Source organism: Zalophus californianus, chromosome 2 (assembly GCF_009762305.2).
Source record: "Zalophus californianus isolate mZalCal1 chromosome 2, mZalCal1.pri.v2, whole genome shotgun sequence".
Taxonomy (NCBI): Eukaryota; Metazoa; Chordata; class Mammalia; order Carnivora; family Otariidae; genus Zalophus; species Zalophus californianus.
This window is the reverse complement of record NC_045596.1, coordinates 201,337,554-201,355,611: the sequence shown is the minus strand read 5'-3', so window position 1 is coordinate 201,355,611 and position 18,058 is coordinate 201,337,554. Positions and strand designations below refer to the sequence as shown.

At 51.5% G+C, this 18,058-nt stretch overlaps 1 protein-coding gene across 3 annotated transcripts in view; it reads left to right on the top strand.

Moving 5' to 3' along the window:
* Positions 1 to 18,058, top strand: part of MYOM2 (myomesin 2) — an 83,883-nt gene that overhangs the window by 32,461 nt on the left and 33,364 nt on the right. For all 3 annotated transcript variants that reach the window (XM_027600378.2, XM_027600376.2, XM_027600377.2), the window contains exons 14-25: positions 844 to 971; positions 4,151 to 4,334; positions 5,089 to 5,263; positions 6,554 to 6,675; positions 8,109 to 8,296; positions 9,850 to 9,976; positions 10,994 to 11,172; positions 12,210 to 12,324; positions 13,225 to 13,381; positions 13,467 to 13,573; positions 15,644 to 15,688; positions 16,256 to 16,392. In XM_027600378.2, coding sequence (XP_027456179.1) covers positions 844 to 971; positions 4,151 to 4,334; positions 5,089 to 5,263; positions 6,554 to 6,675; positions 8,109 to 8,296; positions 9,850 to 9,976; positions 10,994 to 11,172; positions 12,210 to 12,324; positions 13,225 to 13,381; positions 13,467 to 13,573; positions 15,644 to 15,688; positions 16,256 to 16,392 — 1,664 coding nt within the window. The remainder of the gene's footprint in view (positions 1 to 843; positions 972 to 4,150; positions 4,335 to 5,088; positions 5,264 to 6,553; positions 6,676 to 8,108; positions 8,297 to 9,849; positions 9,977 to 10,993; positions 11,173 to 12,209; positions 12,325 to 13,224; positions 13,382 to 13,466; positions 13,574 to 15,643; positions 15,689 to 16,255; positions 16,393 to 18,058) is intronic.

Here is an 18,058-nt window from a genome sequence, read left to right as displayed (position 1 = left end):
ATGTCCTGGGGGACTTTCAAACATTTTAATCATGTGCTAATCTAATTGGAAGCTCATAATATTTTGTATTGCAACGACAGGGACTGTGGGTCTGGAAAACCTCTACCTCGTAGGAAAAGCTCTCCTATCCAAACATGATGCCCCTGACACCTTAAGTCCTATTAAAACAAGATGTGCGTCGCGAGACAGGTATAGCAGACATCTCTGATTGCAAATATTCCATCCAGGTTATTTGCAAAAGGCTGATTGATGTCACTCCAGAATTTCAAACATATAGGTATAGATTACGGTGCTTGGGAACGTGGCACAGATCCATCGAGGGAGGGAGAAACCATGCGCTCTGGAAGTTGATACACAGTTTCAGAGCTGTGAGGGCATGGGGCCTGAGGAGCGTAACCAGAGAGGGCCATTAGATGAGGGATAATTCCATTCCACAAGGCTCCGTATTGCAGGACACAGAGGCTTGACCCTTCTCTGTGCAGATTCCCAGCACAGCCAGAGCGCCAGTCCTGGTTAAATGCCCTATTTTTCTGGGTAATTCTTCTGCCTCCCCTTCCAGCTGAAACTCTGGAAGATTTTGGATTAGATTCTTTTTTTCTTTTTTTATGAACTGGTTTATATTAGCAACAAAAATAATTAGGTGATCTTAACCAGTGCATTATACTTGGCTTGGAAAATCAGTTGGCTTGCTATTCCAAAATAGAAATGAAGCAAAGGACAGTTTGGCAGGGCAGTTTTTGGTGCCTGGTAACGTACCCAAGGGACGGCACTCTGAAGATGGGCTCCGGCGACCGGGGTGACCTGGGCTTCATCCAGCACTAACCGAGTCTATCACTCCTGCAGGCGACGTTCAGATTCCAGGGCCTCCCACCAACGTGCATGCTTCGGAAATCAGCAGAACATATGTTGTTCTCAGCTGGGACCCACCTGCTCCCCGTGGCAAGGAGCCGCTGATGTATTTCGTCGAGAAGGTACTCTGCCGTCGCGTTTCCTGAGACAGCAGTTTTCTGTGGGATTTCACATTGTGCGACTCCGTGTGTTTTAGGGATGCGCAACCAATTAGGTCAGTCATCGCAGACTTGACCATTGTTAGGTACTGGGGAGCTGGGGGCACTGGCTGAGCCGTGCGTGCGCGGTGAGACCCGGCCATGCACGCCGGTGTCGGGGAACAGTGTCCTGGTCCGGGCTTTGCCGCCTTCGTGCGAACAAGTGGGCACTTCACGTCTCCAGGCCCCGGTGCTGCCCCCCAAATGGGGGATCTCTAAGTTTTCTTCCTGCTGACACGTTCTAGCTCGCAAATTTTGAGGACGGTGTGAGATCTGGGCGGGAGCGCAGTTGGCTGTGGCGCGGAGTTTGTAATAAGCTGCGTGGCCACATGGTGGCGGTCTCGTACAGGAATTCGCTCTAGACGCGAGGCGAAGGAATCATTGGTTTGAAGACCCGCTTGGGACGCAGGGAAAGCAGTAGCTTGCATAGTGCAGCCGCGCGCACACACGCACAGGCGTATAAGCCGCGGGGTCACAGACACTGACGTCCCTACCGCATGCTAGACCTCTCCTGCTTCAGTCCGTCCTGTTGGGCTAGATGCAGCCTGGGACCCGCTCCTCGGCTTGCCGACCTGCTGGCGGGCTGTGGGCCACGGTGCGAGAACCGTTAGAGCCCTGCCAGTCCCGTGAGTGGCTCTGTGACGCCCCGCTTGTCCTGCGGTGCAGGGGACCGCGCTGGGAAGGGCGCTGGCGTGGGGAAGGTGGCCGGGGGCCGGAGCCTGCCCTGGAGTCACGCACGAGCGCAGTTCAGCAGGTGACGCCGCAGGGCAGACGCGGCATCGAAACGGGCGCGGTGTGTCCAGGCTCCGGGACGCGCCCCGGCCCTCCGGCCCTCCGGCCCTCCGGCCTTCCGCACTTCCTTACGTGGAGGCTGTCCCTGGAACAAGGCAGGGTGGAGAACTCTGCGGATTCCGTGCGGTGTTCGCGTCACGGGAGCGCCGCTGGTCTGCAGGCGGGTCTGTCCCAGGAGGAAGAGTATGTCCTGGGTCCTCTCCAGAGGCGTCTGCCACCAGGGCCGGAAGCGCCGAGGCTTAGCAGATACATTTCTAAACGGACGAGCACATCACCGGGGGCTCCTCTGGCTCGGCCACCTGCTGCCTGCAGTGGGAAGGGCCGGGGCCGGCGGCCGGGGGGCGTCACGGGCCATGCGCGTGTTGATGGGGGCGAGGAAGGGGAGCCACGGTGCTCAGCGGTCCCAGGAGGCAGGGAGCCACGTGAGAGCCCAGGGGAGGCCGCGCTACGTGTGAGCAAGGAGGTGCCGGCCTGCCGGGCGGCCGCGTCTCCCTGTGTCACAGTCCGCTCCTGGGGGACAGTCCCTCCCCAGCCTGTCCAGGGGGCTCTTTCGGCACCGTCGTTCCTACCAAGGCCCAGAAGGAACATGAGGATATGCATTCCTCTCTCTCCATTTATGCTAAGCCCAGGGATGAACTGGTAGGAGCTGCAGCTCTGTATCGATGCCGTTGAAATGGGGTGGCCTGTTGCATCCCCTGGAGCGGGGTTGTCCCCACAGACGTCCCCTCGCTGAGTCCTGCCCCGTAGTGCCACAGGTGTGGATCACCAAGTGCTCTGTGTGCACGGTCCACTCCTGGACGGCTCCTGGCCTGTTCTGCTTGAGGTGACATCAGCAGTGCCTCGAGGGTGGTCTTGTGGGGTCCGAGTGTGCCCCGCGTGGGCCCCCGCCGACGGCACCTGGCCCTGCATGCTGTCTTCCAGCCTCCACTTCCTCATGAGCAGCTCCTGACTTAGCTTTGGCTCCCCAGCTTTACTTGGGTGTCTAGAAGCTTCACAGTAAGCCCCAGACAGCTTCCCTGGCTTCCTCCCTGTCCCGTTCCTCCAGCGTGAGTCTCCTTTTCCCTGATCAGCCTCCGCTGCGGGTCCCTCTGATGGAGAGCACGTGCGGGCCTCCCGCTTCGGACACCTGTGTCAGTGCCAAGAGAGAGACTGCACTTCTGCTAAAAATGACAGCTTTAAATGTGGACCTGGCTTCTAGAAGCCGGGGCGTTTGAGGTGCTTTCCCAGTCCTGGCAGCCATTAGCAGGGCCAGTGTGCCCCTGCCGTTACTTCCTCAGGATCCCCTCAGAAAGGAAAAAATGAAGTGAAACATGGAATGGAGATTTCAAAATAGTTGTCAGTGATAAACCAAATGATAAAAATCAAACCTGCAGTAAAGGTGCAGAGAGTTACAGAGAATAAAATGAAAATCACCGCTAATTCCATCATTTGAAATAGTCATGATTAATGTGGGATGCAGATATTTATGGTCTTTTTCTCTATAGTATTTTATGTACTTGATACATCATAGGTACAATTTGCACCCTGTGTCACATGTGGCGAGATGGTGTAATGACGCTCATCTGATGGAGGATCTTTGTAAGATGGCCCTAGTGAATTCATTTCCAAATGTACGAACGTAGCATGATGGGTCTTGTGCTACTGCTGGTTATTTAGATTGCTGTTTTCTTATTATTACGGTAATAGCTGCAAAGTAGTGCAAGTTTTATTCTATTTAGTTATTATTTAAAAATATTTATTCAGTTTAGAGGGAGGAGAGCGGGGGCAGGAGCAGAGGGAGAGGGAGAGAGAGACTCTCAAGCAGACTCCGCACTGAGCGCGGAGCCTGACGCGGGGCTCGATCTCACGACCCTGAGATCACGACCTGAGCTGACCTCAAGAGTCGGATGCTTAACCCACTGAGCTACCCCGGTGCCCCTAAAATAGTGAAAATTTTAAATTAAAGTGTGACCAGCTGAGTTATGATGGGATTTTATGAACACCCTAAATTATCTTGAATCCTCTATAGTTCATTTCACTTTACTAAAACTACAACCCTATGTATTAATTCCCCTAAGTTTTTTTTTACAGTTTATTTGCTTTCACGTAAAATTTTTTACTGGTAAGCGTTTCCAACTTTGGGTAATTTCTTGCCTGCTTTTCCAAACTGCCTTCCTTTTTCATAAAATTCAGAAAAGATCTTTTGATAGTGCAGGATGTGCTTTACCGCCTGGACATCCCTGAAGATTAATTTGGCTAGAGCAGAACCTTTCCTTCAACACGCCTTTGGGGACTTCTCGGCTTCCTCATGTAAATCCTGTGTCTCTTTGCAGTCCGTGGTTGGGAGTGGGACCTGGCAGCGGGTCAACGCCCAGACGGCTGTGAGGTCCCCTCGGTACGCCGTCTTTGACCTTGCTGAGGGGAAACAATACGTGTTTCGGGTTTTGTCAGCCAATAAGCATGGCCTGAGCGACCCGTCGGAGATCACTGCCCCCATCCAGGCTCAGGATATGATTGGTGAGTACAGCCTTGTTGGTGAGTGACCGTGGTTTGGGACAGGCCCCGAGTAAGGGACATCAGATACCCTTCCGTTGTACTGAAAAAGACAACTACTGTTGTATATGAGTCAAAATTACAGCTGCCTTAAAATCTCAGTCGACACAAGATGGTGATCTCTCTGCCGTGTTTTGGTTGGGACTCAGCATTTCTCCAAAGTTCCCTTATTTTTATGAACCTAATAAAGGGGTTAGAAATATTTTTAGGCATTGGTCACTTTTTGAAAAACCTTGAACACAATGGAGTTTCTTGCCTGTGTGGCTTGAAGTTCCTGCTCCGAAGATGCCATACAGGATTACAGAAATTCTGAATCGCCCTGCGGAGAAAATCCAGGGTCAAATCATGATTGGATTTTAAATCCCCTTACAGATTCCAGCCAATCCGAAAGAAGGTGTCTTATTTTCTTAAAATTGTTACTACCCTGTTAGCCAAAGCATGTGTGTCATGAGGAGATGCCTTTTCATAGTTCTGGGGGGTGGGTATAGGAGACGGCGTGATTGTAATTCCTCTCTTTGTGAGTCAGGTAGGACAGAGGACGGTGCAGCAGCTCCTGGCCCCCCCTGGGTGGCAGCCCCCCCGCCCACTTCCCCTGCTCCTCCCTCCTCGTCCAGATTTCAGGGAGCCGTTCCCTGTGGACAAAGGGCTTGAGGGCCTCTGGTGCAGCTTCCGGACCTCGGACTCTGTTCACGGTTCCTCGCTCTGTTCCTCTGCACAGTTGTCCCCTCTGCCCCGGGCCGGGTGCTGGCGTCCCGGAACACGAAGACATCGGTCGTGGTGCAGTGGGACAGGCCAAAGCACGAGGAGGACCTGCTCGGCTACTACGTGGACTGCTGCGTGGCGGGGTCCAACGTGTGGGAGCCGTGCAATCACAAGCCCATCGGCTACAACAGGTGCGGGGGCCCCGGACTCGCCGCGTGGGAAGGACACACAGCCAGCTGGGAGCCGCATGGCACTCAGAGCAGCGTGCGCCCCGGCAGACGCACCTGTGAGGCTCGTACACGAGGGTCTGTTTTCTTCCTTGCCCACGAGGGGTCAGGACTCGGAAGCTGACAAGCTCGTTCCGGGCACGGGGCTGAAATCATTAGTGTGTTGATGAGAGAACTCTAGAACCTTGGCCCTTCTGGAGTCATTAGCAGCTAAGGCTTACCTTCCAACAGGAAGGTTAAAACCACAGCTGCGACTCGAGAGCCATTTTATTTTTCCATATTGAGTTTTTGAACTTTTAAAATGGCTTTGTTCGCATAACTGACAGTCCTCTGCTCTAGCCACTGATTGAAGACAAAGCCGGCGGCCGTCACCTCTCGTGTGCCGGGCAGGGGTGGGGGACGTCGGCTCGTCTTGGGTGGAGAGGAATATCTTTGCTCCTGGCATTGATTTACTCCCGCTCCTGCCGAGTGTGTGGAGTGTGCGGAGTGTCTGACTTTAGTAGGCCCTCTCCAGGGTATGCTTCTCAGATAAATAGAGGCAGCAGTCAGATTCTCCACTGTGGATGCATTATCATGGATGGCTCAGCCATCTTTCCCTTTTCAATCTACTTTTTAAGAAAAATAACTTGGGAAAAGCCGTGGCTAGGAAGGAAGAGATGTCGCTGAGAGGAGTATCAGTTAGATGTTGTTTCAAGTCCATGGGCAGCAAACATAGAAAGAGATCTCAGGACAAAAAACTTAAAATAGCATGCTCGAGCCAGAGTTTTATAAATGGCCACTAAACGTTTGTGGGCCCTGAGAGGTGAGTGGGACCTGCTCACATGGACGGGGTGCTGGCCTGTGCTGAGCTCCTCCCACACAGGATCCCACTTGATGCTTGTAGTGGTGCTGGGAGGCGGGGATTGTGGTCCCATTTTATAGCCGGGACAACTGACTCACAGAGCCAGTGACCCGTACTGGGGATCCACAGATGTTTGCTTTCCGCACCCCCCGACCTATGACCCTCCCGCCCCCGGTGTAACCAGGCATCATGACCGTCCTTCCTGACCCTGCGTGTTGATTTGCATCCGTTAACTAAAAATGAAGCATAGAGTGGAGATATAGTATGCATATATAAAGCACTCAGACAAGTGAAGTTCCTTCTAGTCCCAGTGGAAAAAAATTTGGAGCGTTCCCGATGATTTTACTTCTGCTGGAGGAGGGAGGGGAAAGGCTGAGGTGCATGGTTGCACCCCCGACTGGTGTTTTGCTCAGGTTTGTGGTGCACGGCCTGACGACCGGCGAGCAGTACGTGTTCCGGGTGAAGGCTGTCAATGCTGTCGGCACAAGTGAGAACTCACAGGAGTCCGACGTCATCAAGGTCCAGGCTGCCCTCAGTGAGTAACCCAAGGGCCATCATAAGCTCTGTGGGAATAAACGTTCTTGGTGCCGAGAATATGCTGTCTTGGGGAGGCCTCTCACCCGCTGGCCACGTGTCTTGGAAACACGGGGGTGGGGAAGGAGTGGTGAAATGCCAGAAGGGTGCGCACCAGGGACACACGGCTTCACTGCATGTCACATGTCCCCGCGTGTGTGCACCCGCATCGATGTGTGTGCTATTGGGATGAACGTCTCTTTCAAATTTAATGGTAATCTAGAAAAACATCAGTGGCCTTTCCCGTTAGTCTTAGTTCAAGGGGTTTTAATCATCTCAGAGAATTCCAAACGTTGATGTGAACTTTGTGGTTTGTTCATCAATGGTCATCATTAAAAATGATTTTAATCAAACCAAACAATTTGGGACTTAATTTCAGAGGTGGGTCCTGGGAACATGAGTGTTGTGATTGTCGCCCTGGTGATTTCATACAAGATGGGCCACACGGCAAACACGTGCCCTGGGACATTTGGAGCACGAATGTCACATGTTACTCATTTTGAGTCATACTGATATCCTTTCATTTCTGAGAGAAATGTTTTGCTCTTTAATTATTTTTGTCTCCAATTAAATTTTAAACGCATTTTCAGAGGTTCAGCTTTCTCTCCTAACAACATATAAAGTTGTGTTATGGAACATCCAAGGAGTGTCCGATCCAATACTGCTTAGGTGGTCAATATAGTGCAAAATCATTCTTCTTTTATTTGAAGGTCATTATTCTAATCTGTCCGTTTTCCCCGGGAGGGACTTCCAAACATTACCATTCCTCCTTAATACAAAGCAATCATCTACAGTTTTATTCTGTGATGGGAACAGGTCTTCCCCCAGTCACCTGTTTCTTGGGTAACAGAGGATGCCTGGATGCAGGTCACCTGGAGCCGGGGCTGGGGCTGGGGAAGCAGAGGCACACCCTCCCTCAGCCCCTTAGAGAAGGTGGTCCAATTCCAAATGAACTCATGTGAATTCGTACTCACTTGAATTGATTTGATGTGGGAAATTAAGACTGGCTGGGTCAGTGATGTGCAGCATCTCTGGTCATGGGGGCATGGCTGTTATTTTTCATGGGTATAATGAGAAAGTTCCTCCTCAAGGTTTTCCTTAGAGGAGAGGGAAGAATCTCTTGTTTCAACCACCCAGGCCAGATTTAAATAATTTATTGCCCCTGTGCTATTGAAATATTGGAAGATGTATGTGTGTATGTATTATTTATTGGAGGATGTGTTTAGGAACTGCAATAAATAGAAATGACAGAGAGTTACTCTCTTTAAAGGAAGAGATGAAAACACACAAGGATGGTTCGGGGTGAAGGCCCCTCTGCAGGGCAGGAGTGGTCCCCAGGAGTTTGGGCGTCCTGGGTGGAGACAGGGGTGAACTTCCTGCTCTGTGTCCTTGCAGCTGTCCCTTCACATCCTTATGGGGTCACACTTCTGAACTGTGATGGCCATTCCATGACCCTTGGCTGGAAGGTACCTAAATTCAGCGGGGGAGCACCCATCCTTGGCTACTACATAGACAAGCGCGAGGCTCACCATAAGAACTGGCACGAGGTCAACTCTTCGCCCATCAAAGAGAGGATCTTAACGGTTGGTTCTTAAGGGTCCAATTACTTCCCTGGGTGGTTTCCCATACTGGGCAGAGTCCTTCATTCAGTGACTCAGAGTTCAAGGCATTAGATAATGTGACACAGAAACAAAAGTGGGTTGAGAAAACTTCACAGCCTCGTGGGAGGAGCTCTAGAATGGGATCCGAGGAAGCATTTTCTTCTGAGACGTGAGGAGAGGTGGAGAGGCAAGGAAGCGGGTCGGGGGGGGTGGTTAGTGTCCCTGCTGGGGGCAGCCCCAGCCCCCGCCCATCCCCATGTGGTTCTGTGGGGCTGGTGCATCTGCGCTTAGCTGGTGTTCAGTCCGAGTGCCCTTGTCTGTGGCTTGTTAATCACGGTTCTGCTAAGAAAGGCTTGTGTGTCCAGCCTCTGGGTGAGTCACTTGCCCAAACACATGTTCTGCCAGGCAGAGAGAGGAGAAAGAACATAGATTTGGAGTAAGGAAGATCTGGAATCCAATCCAACCATGAGCTTTCTCTCCCACCTCGCAGAGTCTTCCACTGCTCGTTTGTGCGGTTGAGGTCACGGGCATGTGTGCGTGTGTGTGCATGTGGGAATGTGTGTGCGTGTGTGTGCATATGGGAATGTGTGTGTGTGTGCATGTGTGTGCATGTGTGTGCATGTGTGTGGGTGCACTGTGTGTGCATGTGTGAGTGTGTGCGTGTGTGTGCTCGCGCGCGTGTGTGCATGTGTGTGCAGGTGCACTGTGTGTGCGCATGTGTGAGTGTGCATGTGGGAATGTGTGTGCGTGTGTGTGCAGGTACACTGTGCGCATGTGTGCATGTGTGAGTGTGTGTGTGCATGTAGGTACGTGTGTGTGTGTGCATGTATGTTCACACACGTGTGTCACATTACTGATATCTGTGCACGGTCAGCCCCCAACACTGTGCCGAGCTGTTCTGGACGACGGCCCTTACTCCTGAGCAGAGCACCCTCTTATTTTTAGAATACCGCTACTGCCATGAGGTGAACTCTGTTTTGCAGGGAATGAAACCATTGAACTTCAAACACACTTGCTTTGGAGGCTCTGTATTATTCCAGGAGGCAATATTATCTAGATACAGCGAGATGGGGCTGAGGTCACGACCCAAGGGCCTCCAGCCCGTGTGCTGGGGGACGGTGACGGGTTGTTGGGCATCACTAGTGAGGCTGGTCTGGCAGAGAGGCTTCGTGTCCCTGGCTGGTGGCAGCCAAGGTGCTGGCATATGCAGAGGGGATGTGGGCTGGAGGGCAGGGCCCCCACCCCTGCTATTCCACTCGCCCTCTGTGGCTTTTTCTCCATGAGGACGAGCTGTTAAGGGCGGTCATCATGCTGCCCCATAGGCACGGTGATGGGAGGAATGGGAATGTGGGTAGGTTCCCTAGAGTGACCATAACACAGCACCGGCATTCGCAGCCCTCCCTGACCACACTGTCCAGTTTACCGGCACAGCCCCACCTGCCCTGTTCATTCTGGGAGTCAGTCGTGAATCCTCCAATGGACGGACTGTAATGAAGCTCTTATTTCCTGTGTTAATTTAAATACAATCCACGCAGGTGGAGGGCTTGACAGAAGGCTCACTCTATGAGTTCAAAATCGCTGCCGTCAACCTGGCCGGGATCGGGCAGCCGTCAGACCCCAGCGAACTCTTCAAGTGTGAGGCCTGGACCATGCCTGAGCCTGGTAAGCGGCCCCTCCTGGACTGGAGCAGCCCTCCGTGGCATGAGCCTGCTGTCCTCAAGGCCGCGGTCACCAACCCCAGAACTAGCGGGCATTCTGTCTGTGCATGCTAGGGTGTCACCACCCTGTGCCAGGCACGGGGTGTAGCTGGGGGTGAGGTGGCCCCAGTCCCTGGTGGTGGGGTGCGGACAGAGGCCGAGCAGGTGACGAGGGTGGGGTGATCAGCGGGGATGCGTGAGGGTAGAGGGAAGGCGGCCCCGGGCAGGAGGGGCCAGTGCTGATGACACAGGGTGTGACACTGGGGTCCCCAGTATGTGAGGTCTGGTTCTCCTCCCAGACCCTGTGGGGACCTGGGGGCCTCTAGGTCAAAAATGTGGGATTACTGCCAATCTGCAATGTATTAGGACTTTACATTTTAAAGCTGTTTTCATAAATTCTCAAAACCCGGGCCTTCATTTATTTGCATTCAGTGTGTTAGCAACCTAAATGTAATGGGTAAAATGCTCCTGTTTTGAGCAAAACAAAACAATGCCCAAACAACAGACCTAAAGTTGAAGCTATTTTGTGGCCAGATTATAGTGTATTTTTCCACCTTTTCTTTTATTGAGTGGTCCTTGTTTTAAGGAAACTAATATTTGCCCCTTAGAAAAGCCAGTAGAAGGAAAGCTATTCCAATTTCCAGAGCCTTTTGGGGGCTTCACACGAAAGGGCTTAGCCACCCTCTAAGGATGTGGCATGACTTGGTTCAGATGCAGCCCCTGCACCTTGGCCTGAGTGCTGATGCGGACTCATGAATGATTCCAGGGTGCCTGCAGTCCCCAGATCCCTCATGGTCAGGCTGCAGGAGCAGCCGGCCACACTGTGCCCCCTCCCCGCTCCACGTTCAGCACGCTCCTCCGGGTGTGCGTGGAGAAAGCCTGATTTAACACACAGTCATGACGTCTGTGTGTGTCCCCATGGCGGTGGACGCCACATGCTGGTGTGAGCATGCACGGGCACAGACTGCGTTCGACTTTTCAGGTCCTGCCTATGATCTGACGTTCTGTGAGGTCAGAGACTCGTCCCTGGTCATGCTGTGGAAAGCCCCCGTGTACTCTGGCAGTGGCCCCATTACGGGGTATTTTGTGGACTATAAGGAAGAAGATTCCGGAGAATGGAGCACCGTGAATGAGGCAGCAACCGCCAACCGTTATTTAAAGGTGACGGTGTTCCTTCCTGTGTGCCCTGCCTTCCCGGGATGGGGTCTCTGATTGCTACCACAGACGGGCTCGAAGCCGCCCGGCCAACCGCTCAGGCAGCACATACGGTCCCGTGCCACTGTGGACGGTCTCCGCGGGGGCGGTGGCCACTGTGTGTCTGCGACCGGCGTGCGTTTAACCCGTTCCATTCCTGATTGTCGTAGAAGTCACGCGCATGGACACACGTACACACGCAGCTGGGATACGTCTGGCGGGATGGCGATGTCCACATTTCTCTCTTCTCCTGTCCTCCAAGGGTTTCTTTTTGTAGCACCTACAGTTTACCCATCACTGGGGTCGGCTGTGACACCCATCCTTGGGTGGGTAGGCCACCTGCCCCGGCTCCTTGCCCAGCGCTTTCCCTGCTTGGTTGTGGGCTCTGTGGTGTGGTGTAGATGGTGGAGGCTGACCGGAAGGCCACACCTGAGTCGAGCACATGGTTGCTGCCTCTGGGCAACAATCCGACAATCCAAAACCAGATCAGCTTCTTCCAAATGAACTAATCAGCTTCTAAGGATCTAGCCAAATCAATGAGTGAGACATTAGCTGAAGTATATTTTACGAACCAGTGCAGGTTACGGTACATATGAGCTACGCATGTGCAAGGAGAGAACCATTTAATTTTAATGTGTCCAGATGATGGGAAATCTTGCACAGTTACAAATCACATTTAAAATAATATTTCGTCCTGTAGAATTATGTTGACTATGGACGCCAGGTTGCAACCTGGATATATGCCTTGAATTCTGCTTTGAAATGTGCAAAGAAAAAGGGAAGACTCTCTGAAAACTGGAGAGAGTCTGTTTCTTCTTGCAAAGTCAGACTGAATGATTGTGAGTCTGTCTTACCTCCTGCTTTTCTAGCTTACTGTGCGTAGCTCTTACAGCTGGAAAAGTAAGTTACTTTTTTAAAAAAAGCATGTTCATAGTAAAACGTGAAAAGTAAAAAGTCCTTTTCACTTATTGATTCCCATGTGACATTTTCTCTGTCTTTCTAAGGTGTGTGACCTGCACCAGGGCAAAACCTATGTGTTCAGGGTCCGGGCCGTGAACGCCAGTGGGGTGGGAAGGCCGTCGGACATGTCTGAACCAGTGCTTGTGGAGGCCCGGCCAGGTGAGAGGTGCTGCTTGGCGGCTCGGGATGGCGGGAGGCTGCGAGTGGCTGGCGCGCAGGAGGTGGCCGTGCGTGTTGTGTGTGTGTGAGTGCAGGGAGGGCGGGCTCCTGCCGTGTGGTTGACAGTGTCGAGCAGCAAACGGAACAGGCCCCTCCAGCCCAGCGTGGCCCCGGCACCCCTGGATCGGAGTGGGACCCCTGAGGCACACAGTCGGTGGGGGTCTGTATTTGGACCGGTAAAGCCGCATTGGGGATGACAATGTTACTGCTGAATTTTGACCGGCAGTCAGAAACCCGTGGGTAGTGCTCTTGGTGGCAAGTGGCTCCTCTCCCTGGGGACTGGTTTCATGTCCTCTGCCACCTGGCACTCTGTGCCACTCCGTATTCACGGCAACCGATGGCATCTGTGCCTGCCCAGGCCAGCGTGGCCCCCCAGTCCCCACCCCCTCGGGGCAGATTCTGACAGGCCTGTGTGGGGCCGGGTGTCCACCTGGTCAGAAGGATCGAGCAGGTCCCTTCCCACCCCCCATGGAAGAAGAGCAGAGGGAGGAGCCCGCGTACAGTGCTATCGGGGGGTGCCCGCGGCCGCCCGGGGCCCTCGCAGTGGCGAGGGGTCAGATCTCAGGGGGAAGAAGGGTCTTTCTGGCCAACGCGTTTGCTGCAGTGGGATTGGATGTGGAGGAGGGGATGGACAGAGAGGTACAGCTTAAAACGCTGCCCGCTGTGCCCTCTACCTGCTCCTGGACGGATTGCCCTCCTGCGGGTGCACCTCTGCGTCCTGGGTGACCTGGAGGGGAAGCTGATGATTTGGTGTAAACCAAGCCGCCACCTCCAGACACAGAGTCTGCGGGCAGAGGGCACGGTGCTCCTGAGACCCCGCCTTGTCTCCTTGCTCTGCAGGCACCAAGGAGATCAGTGCTGGTGTGGACGAGGAAGGCAACATCTACCTGAGCTTTGACTGTCAGGAAATGACTGACGCGTCCCAGTTCACGTGGTGCAAAGCCTACGAGGAGGTTGCAGATGACCAGAAGTTCCGGGTCGAGACGGTGGGAGACCAGTAAGTCCCCTTGGGGGCCAGCCCCTGGGACCACCGGGGACCCTGGCAGACACAGCCAACGTGTCCCCCGGTTCTTCCCTTTTAGCTCGAAGCTGTACTTTAAAAACCCGGACAAAGGGGATCTAGGAACTTACTCAGTGTCCGTGAGTGACACGGACGGGGTGTCCTCCAGTTTCACCTTGGACGAAGAAGGTAAAGTCTACATGACGGAGGCTCGCCTGCTTGAGTGTTCAGCACTGAAAGATTGACACTAACCTAGGAAAGACTTGCTTGCCTAGAAAACGGGCGTGTGTTTGTGGGAGGCTGGGGTGCTGAGTGTTCATAGAAGCAAACGTTCCCTTAGAAATTAAACAAACTCTCTAGAGTTCGTACTCTGTCCAGCTCCTAAATCACCGGTCCAGGACTTGGGGCTTCTGGAGTTCCCCCTTGTACTTTTCAAGTTGGGTTTTAGCTACATTTCAGTAGGTTGGCAAGCAGGGAGTAGAGTAGGGCCACGAGATTAAAGCGAGACACACAGATGGGAGACTCCCCCTTTCCTTCCAGCACTGGATAGTCAGCATGGCAAAAGAAAAAAAAAAAAATTTTCTGTATGTGAAATAAGATTCAACGGGCATAGTCAAAATCTCTTGCTCTCTTACAAATAGGAGACGGCAGAAAGAAAAGTCTGTTCACAGCTGGGGAGCCCAGGAACAGGCAGGTGTGTCCTCTGCGGGCTCATGCACCTGAGTCCCTGTCAAATGGCAGGTCTCATGAGGCAGATTCTTGTGCTGCTGGGGATTATAGTTATTTGTGTCCAGTGCTTGTGGTGGACCCGGCCCACAGTCAGGGTCAGTCTCACGGAGATGTGCAGTGAGCTATGTCGTGCTGGACAGCATGGTCAGATGTCCAGGGTTCTCTGGGTCTCTAGAGCTGTTGAGAGTCCGCTGTTAAAATGTGGGGTCTTGTGAGAGGCCTGGTGCCTGCTGAGCAGACCCCGAAGTTCCCTACTGTCATGTTGGCTGGCAGCAGGCCGAGGGTGTGACCCCGAGGACGCCTGATTCGGATGGTTGTCCAGCATGGGCTGGGAGGAGAGGCATGGACCCATGTTGGGAAGCTCCGCGCCGATGCCTTGGGCCCCTGCAGGGCTGGAGCAGATCCTGGGTAAACCTGGGGAAGCTCGTGCAGATTTAACAAGAATAGCAGGAGGATGGCCGAGTGGTCTGTGTGGACGCTGCTATCCAGGGTCCTCAGGATGCTCTTGCCCAGGGATAGGGGCCGGAGCAGATCAGGAATCTGCTCCGAATGCTTTTTGAGCTGCCTTTTCTGACCCTAACTCAGCGGTCTTCAGTTTTTAACTCAAAACATTCTCAAATAATCCTGAATAGTGTTCTACTTCTCTGCACTAGTTTTAAGTTTGTAGATGACATTTTCACTTTAATTTTAAATAGTTGCAAAGGATGAAAACTTCCAGCATGTTTTATAACATATGTGGACTTTAAGAAATCTTTTAGATAAAACCTTGGAACTGCAGATTTAGCTCATTTGATTTATGGAAATTCCTACCATTAGACCTAATGGGGAAGTCAAGCCAGTCCACCCAGCGAGGAAAAGTCTGACTTCCTTTTTCGGTTCAAGTGAGCATGTTCATACATATCTTAGTGACCATGATCTCTTTTCTAAGTTCTAGTTAAGAAGGAAGGAAGGATAGAAGAAATGGCTTAAAACCTTCAGTTTTTCTTAGCTTGCTCTTGGGACTCCTTCAGGAATGATGCATTTATATTTATATTTTTTATATTTATATTTATATTTTAAACTCATGGCAGTATGCATCACAGTGAAATCCTGAGTGGGCGAAGCATTTTGAAGGACATCTTGCAAGGGGAAGGAAAATCACAGACCACCCACACACTCTCAGCACCAGATTGAAATTAGGAAGGAGTTCGTATGGAATTTGAGGCTCTGGGAATGGGTGTCTTTAAAGCTCCCCTGTGCAAAGCCCGCCCCCACCCCCAGCCCCACTGTCCCCAAGGCTCTGCCCTCATGTGCCCCACCACGCCTCCCCTTCAAGACAGGGTTATTATATGGTGAGGATCTCAGCTGAAGAGAGTATTCAAAGGTGGTGTAACTCCTATTTGCATTTTAACTTCTAGTTCATGTTTCTTACTCAAGCACAGATTAAATCTTGGTGGTGTCAGATCCCTGCTAGGGGTTAGCCTTGTAATTGTTTACAGACTTCTGAATGTATGGGTCAAAAATCAATGCACGTATTTTTCTTAATTTTAGAGCTTGAACGTTTGATGGCACTGAGCAACGAAATCAAGAATCCCAGTAAGTAAGCGTGGGACTCTGCCTGTTTGCAGGCAGACAGCAAGCCGTCGGGGGAGGGCCCTGCTCATTAAGGCAGGAAGCTCACCAAAGAGCACTTTGGGCATGGACCGTTTCATTTCACGCATCCAGCTTCCAGGCTTGTCACCTGTTCATTGGAAACAAATACGAGTTGATAATGCAGCTTGTAGAAATTTTTATTGCATAGAGAGAGTTTTGAATTTGGGGTTTAGCATAGCTGATCCTAATCCAAGCAAGTCAATCAGGTGGAGTCTTCGGTTACTGAGTTACACTGAATACAGAGGGAGCACATGGGGGCATGCCTCGGGGTCCACGGGAGAGCCAGGTGTGTGCGCACACGGCTCACGCGGCACGGGGCCTTACCTGCAACAACAGGCTAACCTAGGGTTTTAGTTTCATTTTTTGGTTTTCATAATCCAATTCAACACTCCAGGGTTTCACATCCTCAAAAATTTAATAACCAGGATTGATATTTTCCTCCAATATGCAGCTATCCTGTCTCACAACAATTCATGCATTATTGACTTTCGATTTCTTTTCTTCCTGTAGCGATTCCTCTGAAATCAGAATTAGCTTATGAGATTTTTGATAAGGGCCAGGTTCGCTTCTGGCTCCAGGCTGAGCACTTATCACCAGATGCGAGCTACCGATTCATTATTAATGACAGAGAAGTCTCTGACAGTGAGGTGAGTTCATGTGTGAGTGATCTTTGGCTTCAGAGAGGCCGGGTTTTACTTTGGTAGGTCAGCGACTTCGGGTCTATGTTTTGTGTGTGTTTTCTTTTGAACTGCAGAAATTGGGGTGTAGCAGGTTGGCGAGATGAACGCGTGATGGTTGATTCTTGCGATATTCAGAGACTGGTCTGGGTTAGATGAGAGATCAGGAGTCCTTGAAATCCAAGACTGCCAGAATTGAACAATGGTCAGCTTTGTTTTAGAGATATTGAGCCTGGTGTTATGAAAAGGTTCAGGTGACATGGGGGGCATGGAATTATCCTTGATGGACAGGCCTATTTATTCTTGACCTTGGTTTTGAAGGCATGCATTTTTACCCCATTGTCTGTGGGTCCCCCTCCCCCCCTCACCGAGAACTTCCCATGGAAGGCATCCATGGGGAAATCTGTTTCTACTCCTTCCCTAACCTTTTAGGCTGTTCTGTTTAGGCAAAGCATAACAGAACTGCCAACAGAGTATTGAATGCTAGAATACAAATACTTTTGCCCTTGTTCTGCTTTTAATTGTATTCAATGAATCCTACAATTCTCATAAATATTCCTTTTTGGCTGTGGAAGAACATTGAGTATGTTTCAATGTATTTTTTCTTGTCTAATAATTCTAGCACACCTGCTGTAATTTCCAGCTGAAGGAAAACCTGCTCCATGGGCCCTTTCTTTACTGTTGAGTGGAGAGCGAGGGGTCTTTATCTCCTCTGCTCTTTTCCGCTGGTACTCAGTGTGTGGTGTCATCAGTCTGTTCAGGGTCCTACTGACTCTGGACGCCTCATCCGTGTGCACTGCACACATGTTCATGGAATGGTTGACATGTAGGAATCACTGAGGCCATGCAGGTGCCCACTTACTGTGTCACTGAGCTAGGCCCCTCATCCCTAGTCCAGACTTTGTTCCCATGGGTGTTTGTTAAGGCTTACCTGGTTAGATGAGCAGGTGTCAGGCAGAAATCCAGAATGGACAAAGATCATGCAGTTTTTCTTACCCTTGAGAGACAGTGACATACTCTGAGAGGCGTGCAGGTGGGAGGAGTGGCTGATGAACAGACAGCAGGCTTTTCCTCCTGGCTGCAAAAAATCCAGCATTATACATTCTGTCCTGGGAGAGTGTACTGCACGGTCAAGGACTTGGAGAAATTCTCTTCGAGCAGAGACCGTGCTATGAGATGAAAAGGAATTTCGTGTAATTGCCCTTTATTTGTAGAACATCTTTTGATTAACATTTCCTACCTGCTGCATAGAGCTTGCTTTAAAACCGGTTGTCTTTGCTCTGTGGCTAATCTTTTTGGGATAGGGCTGCACTATTTCACTTGTTTAATTAGTAATCCACAGGTGACTTTTCTGGGGGGAGATTGATGTTATTTTGTGTGAGTCACATAAAAGCCTGTATTTATGGCACCCATAAAATCATTGAACTTCATCTTGCTGCATAATGGCAATCGCAAGAAGCCTAATTAATTTCTAAAACCCGCTCAGACACTGCAGTGCAGTAGCTGAGAGCATTAGAAAAGCTACTGTATCACAAAGTATCCGGCTGGTGAGAGTCTTGCGTTCCTACTTCTCAGACCTGGTGGGGTCGGCTCCTGGGGTCCCTCTCCTTGCAGGTGTTGGAAGCGAGCATGGTGT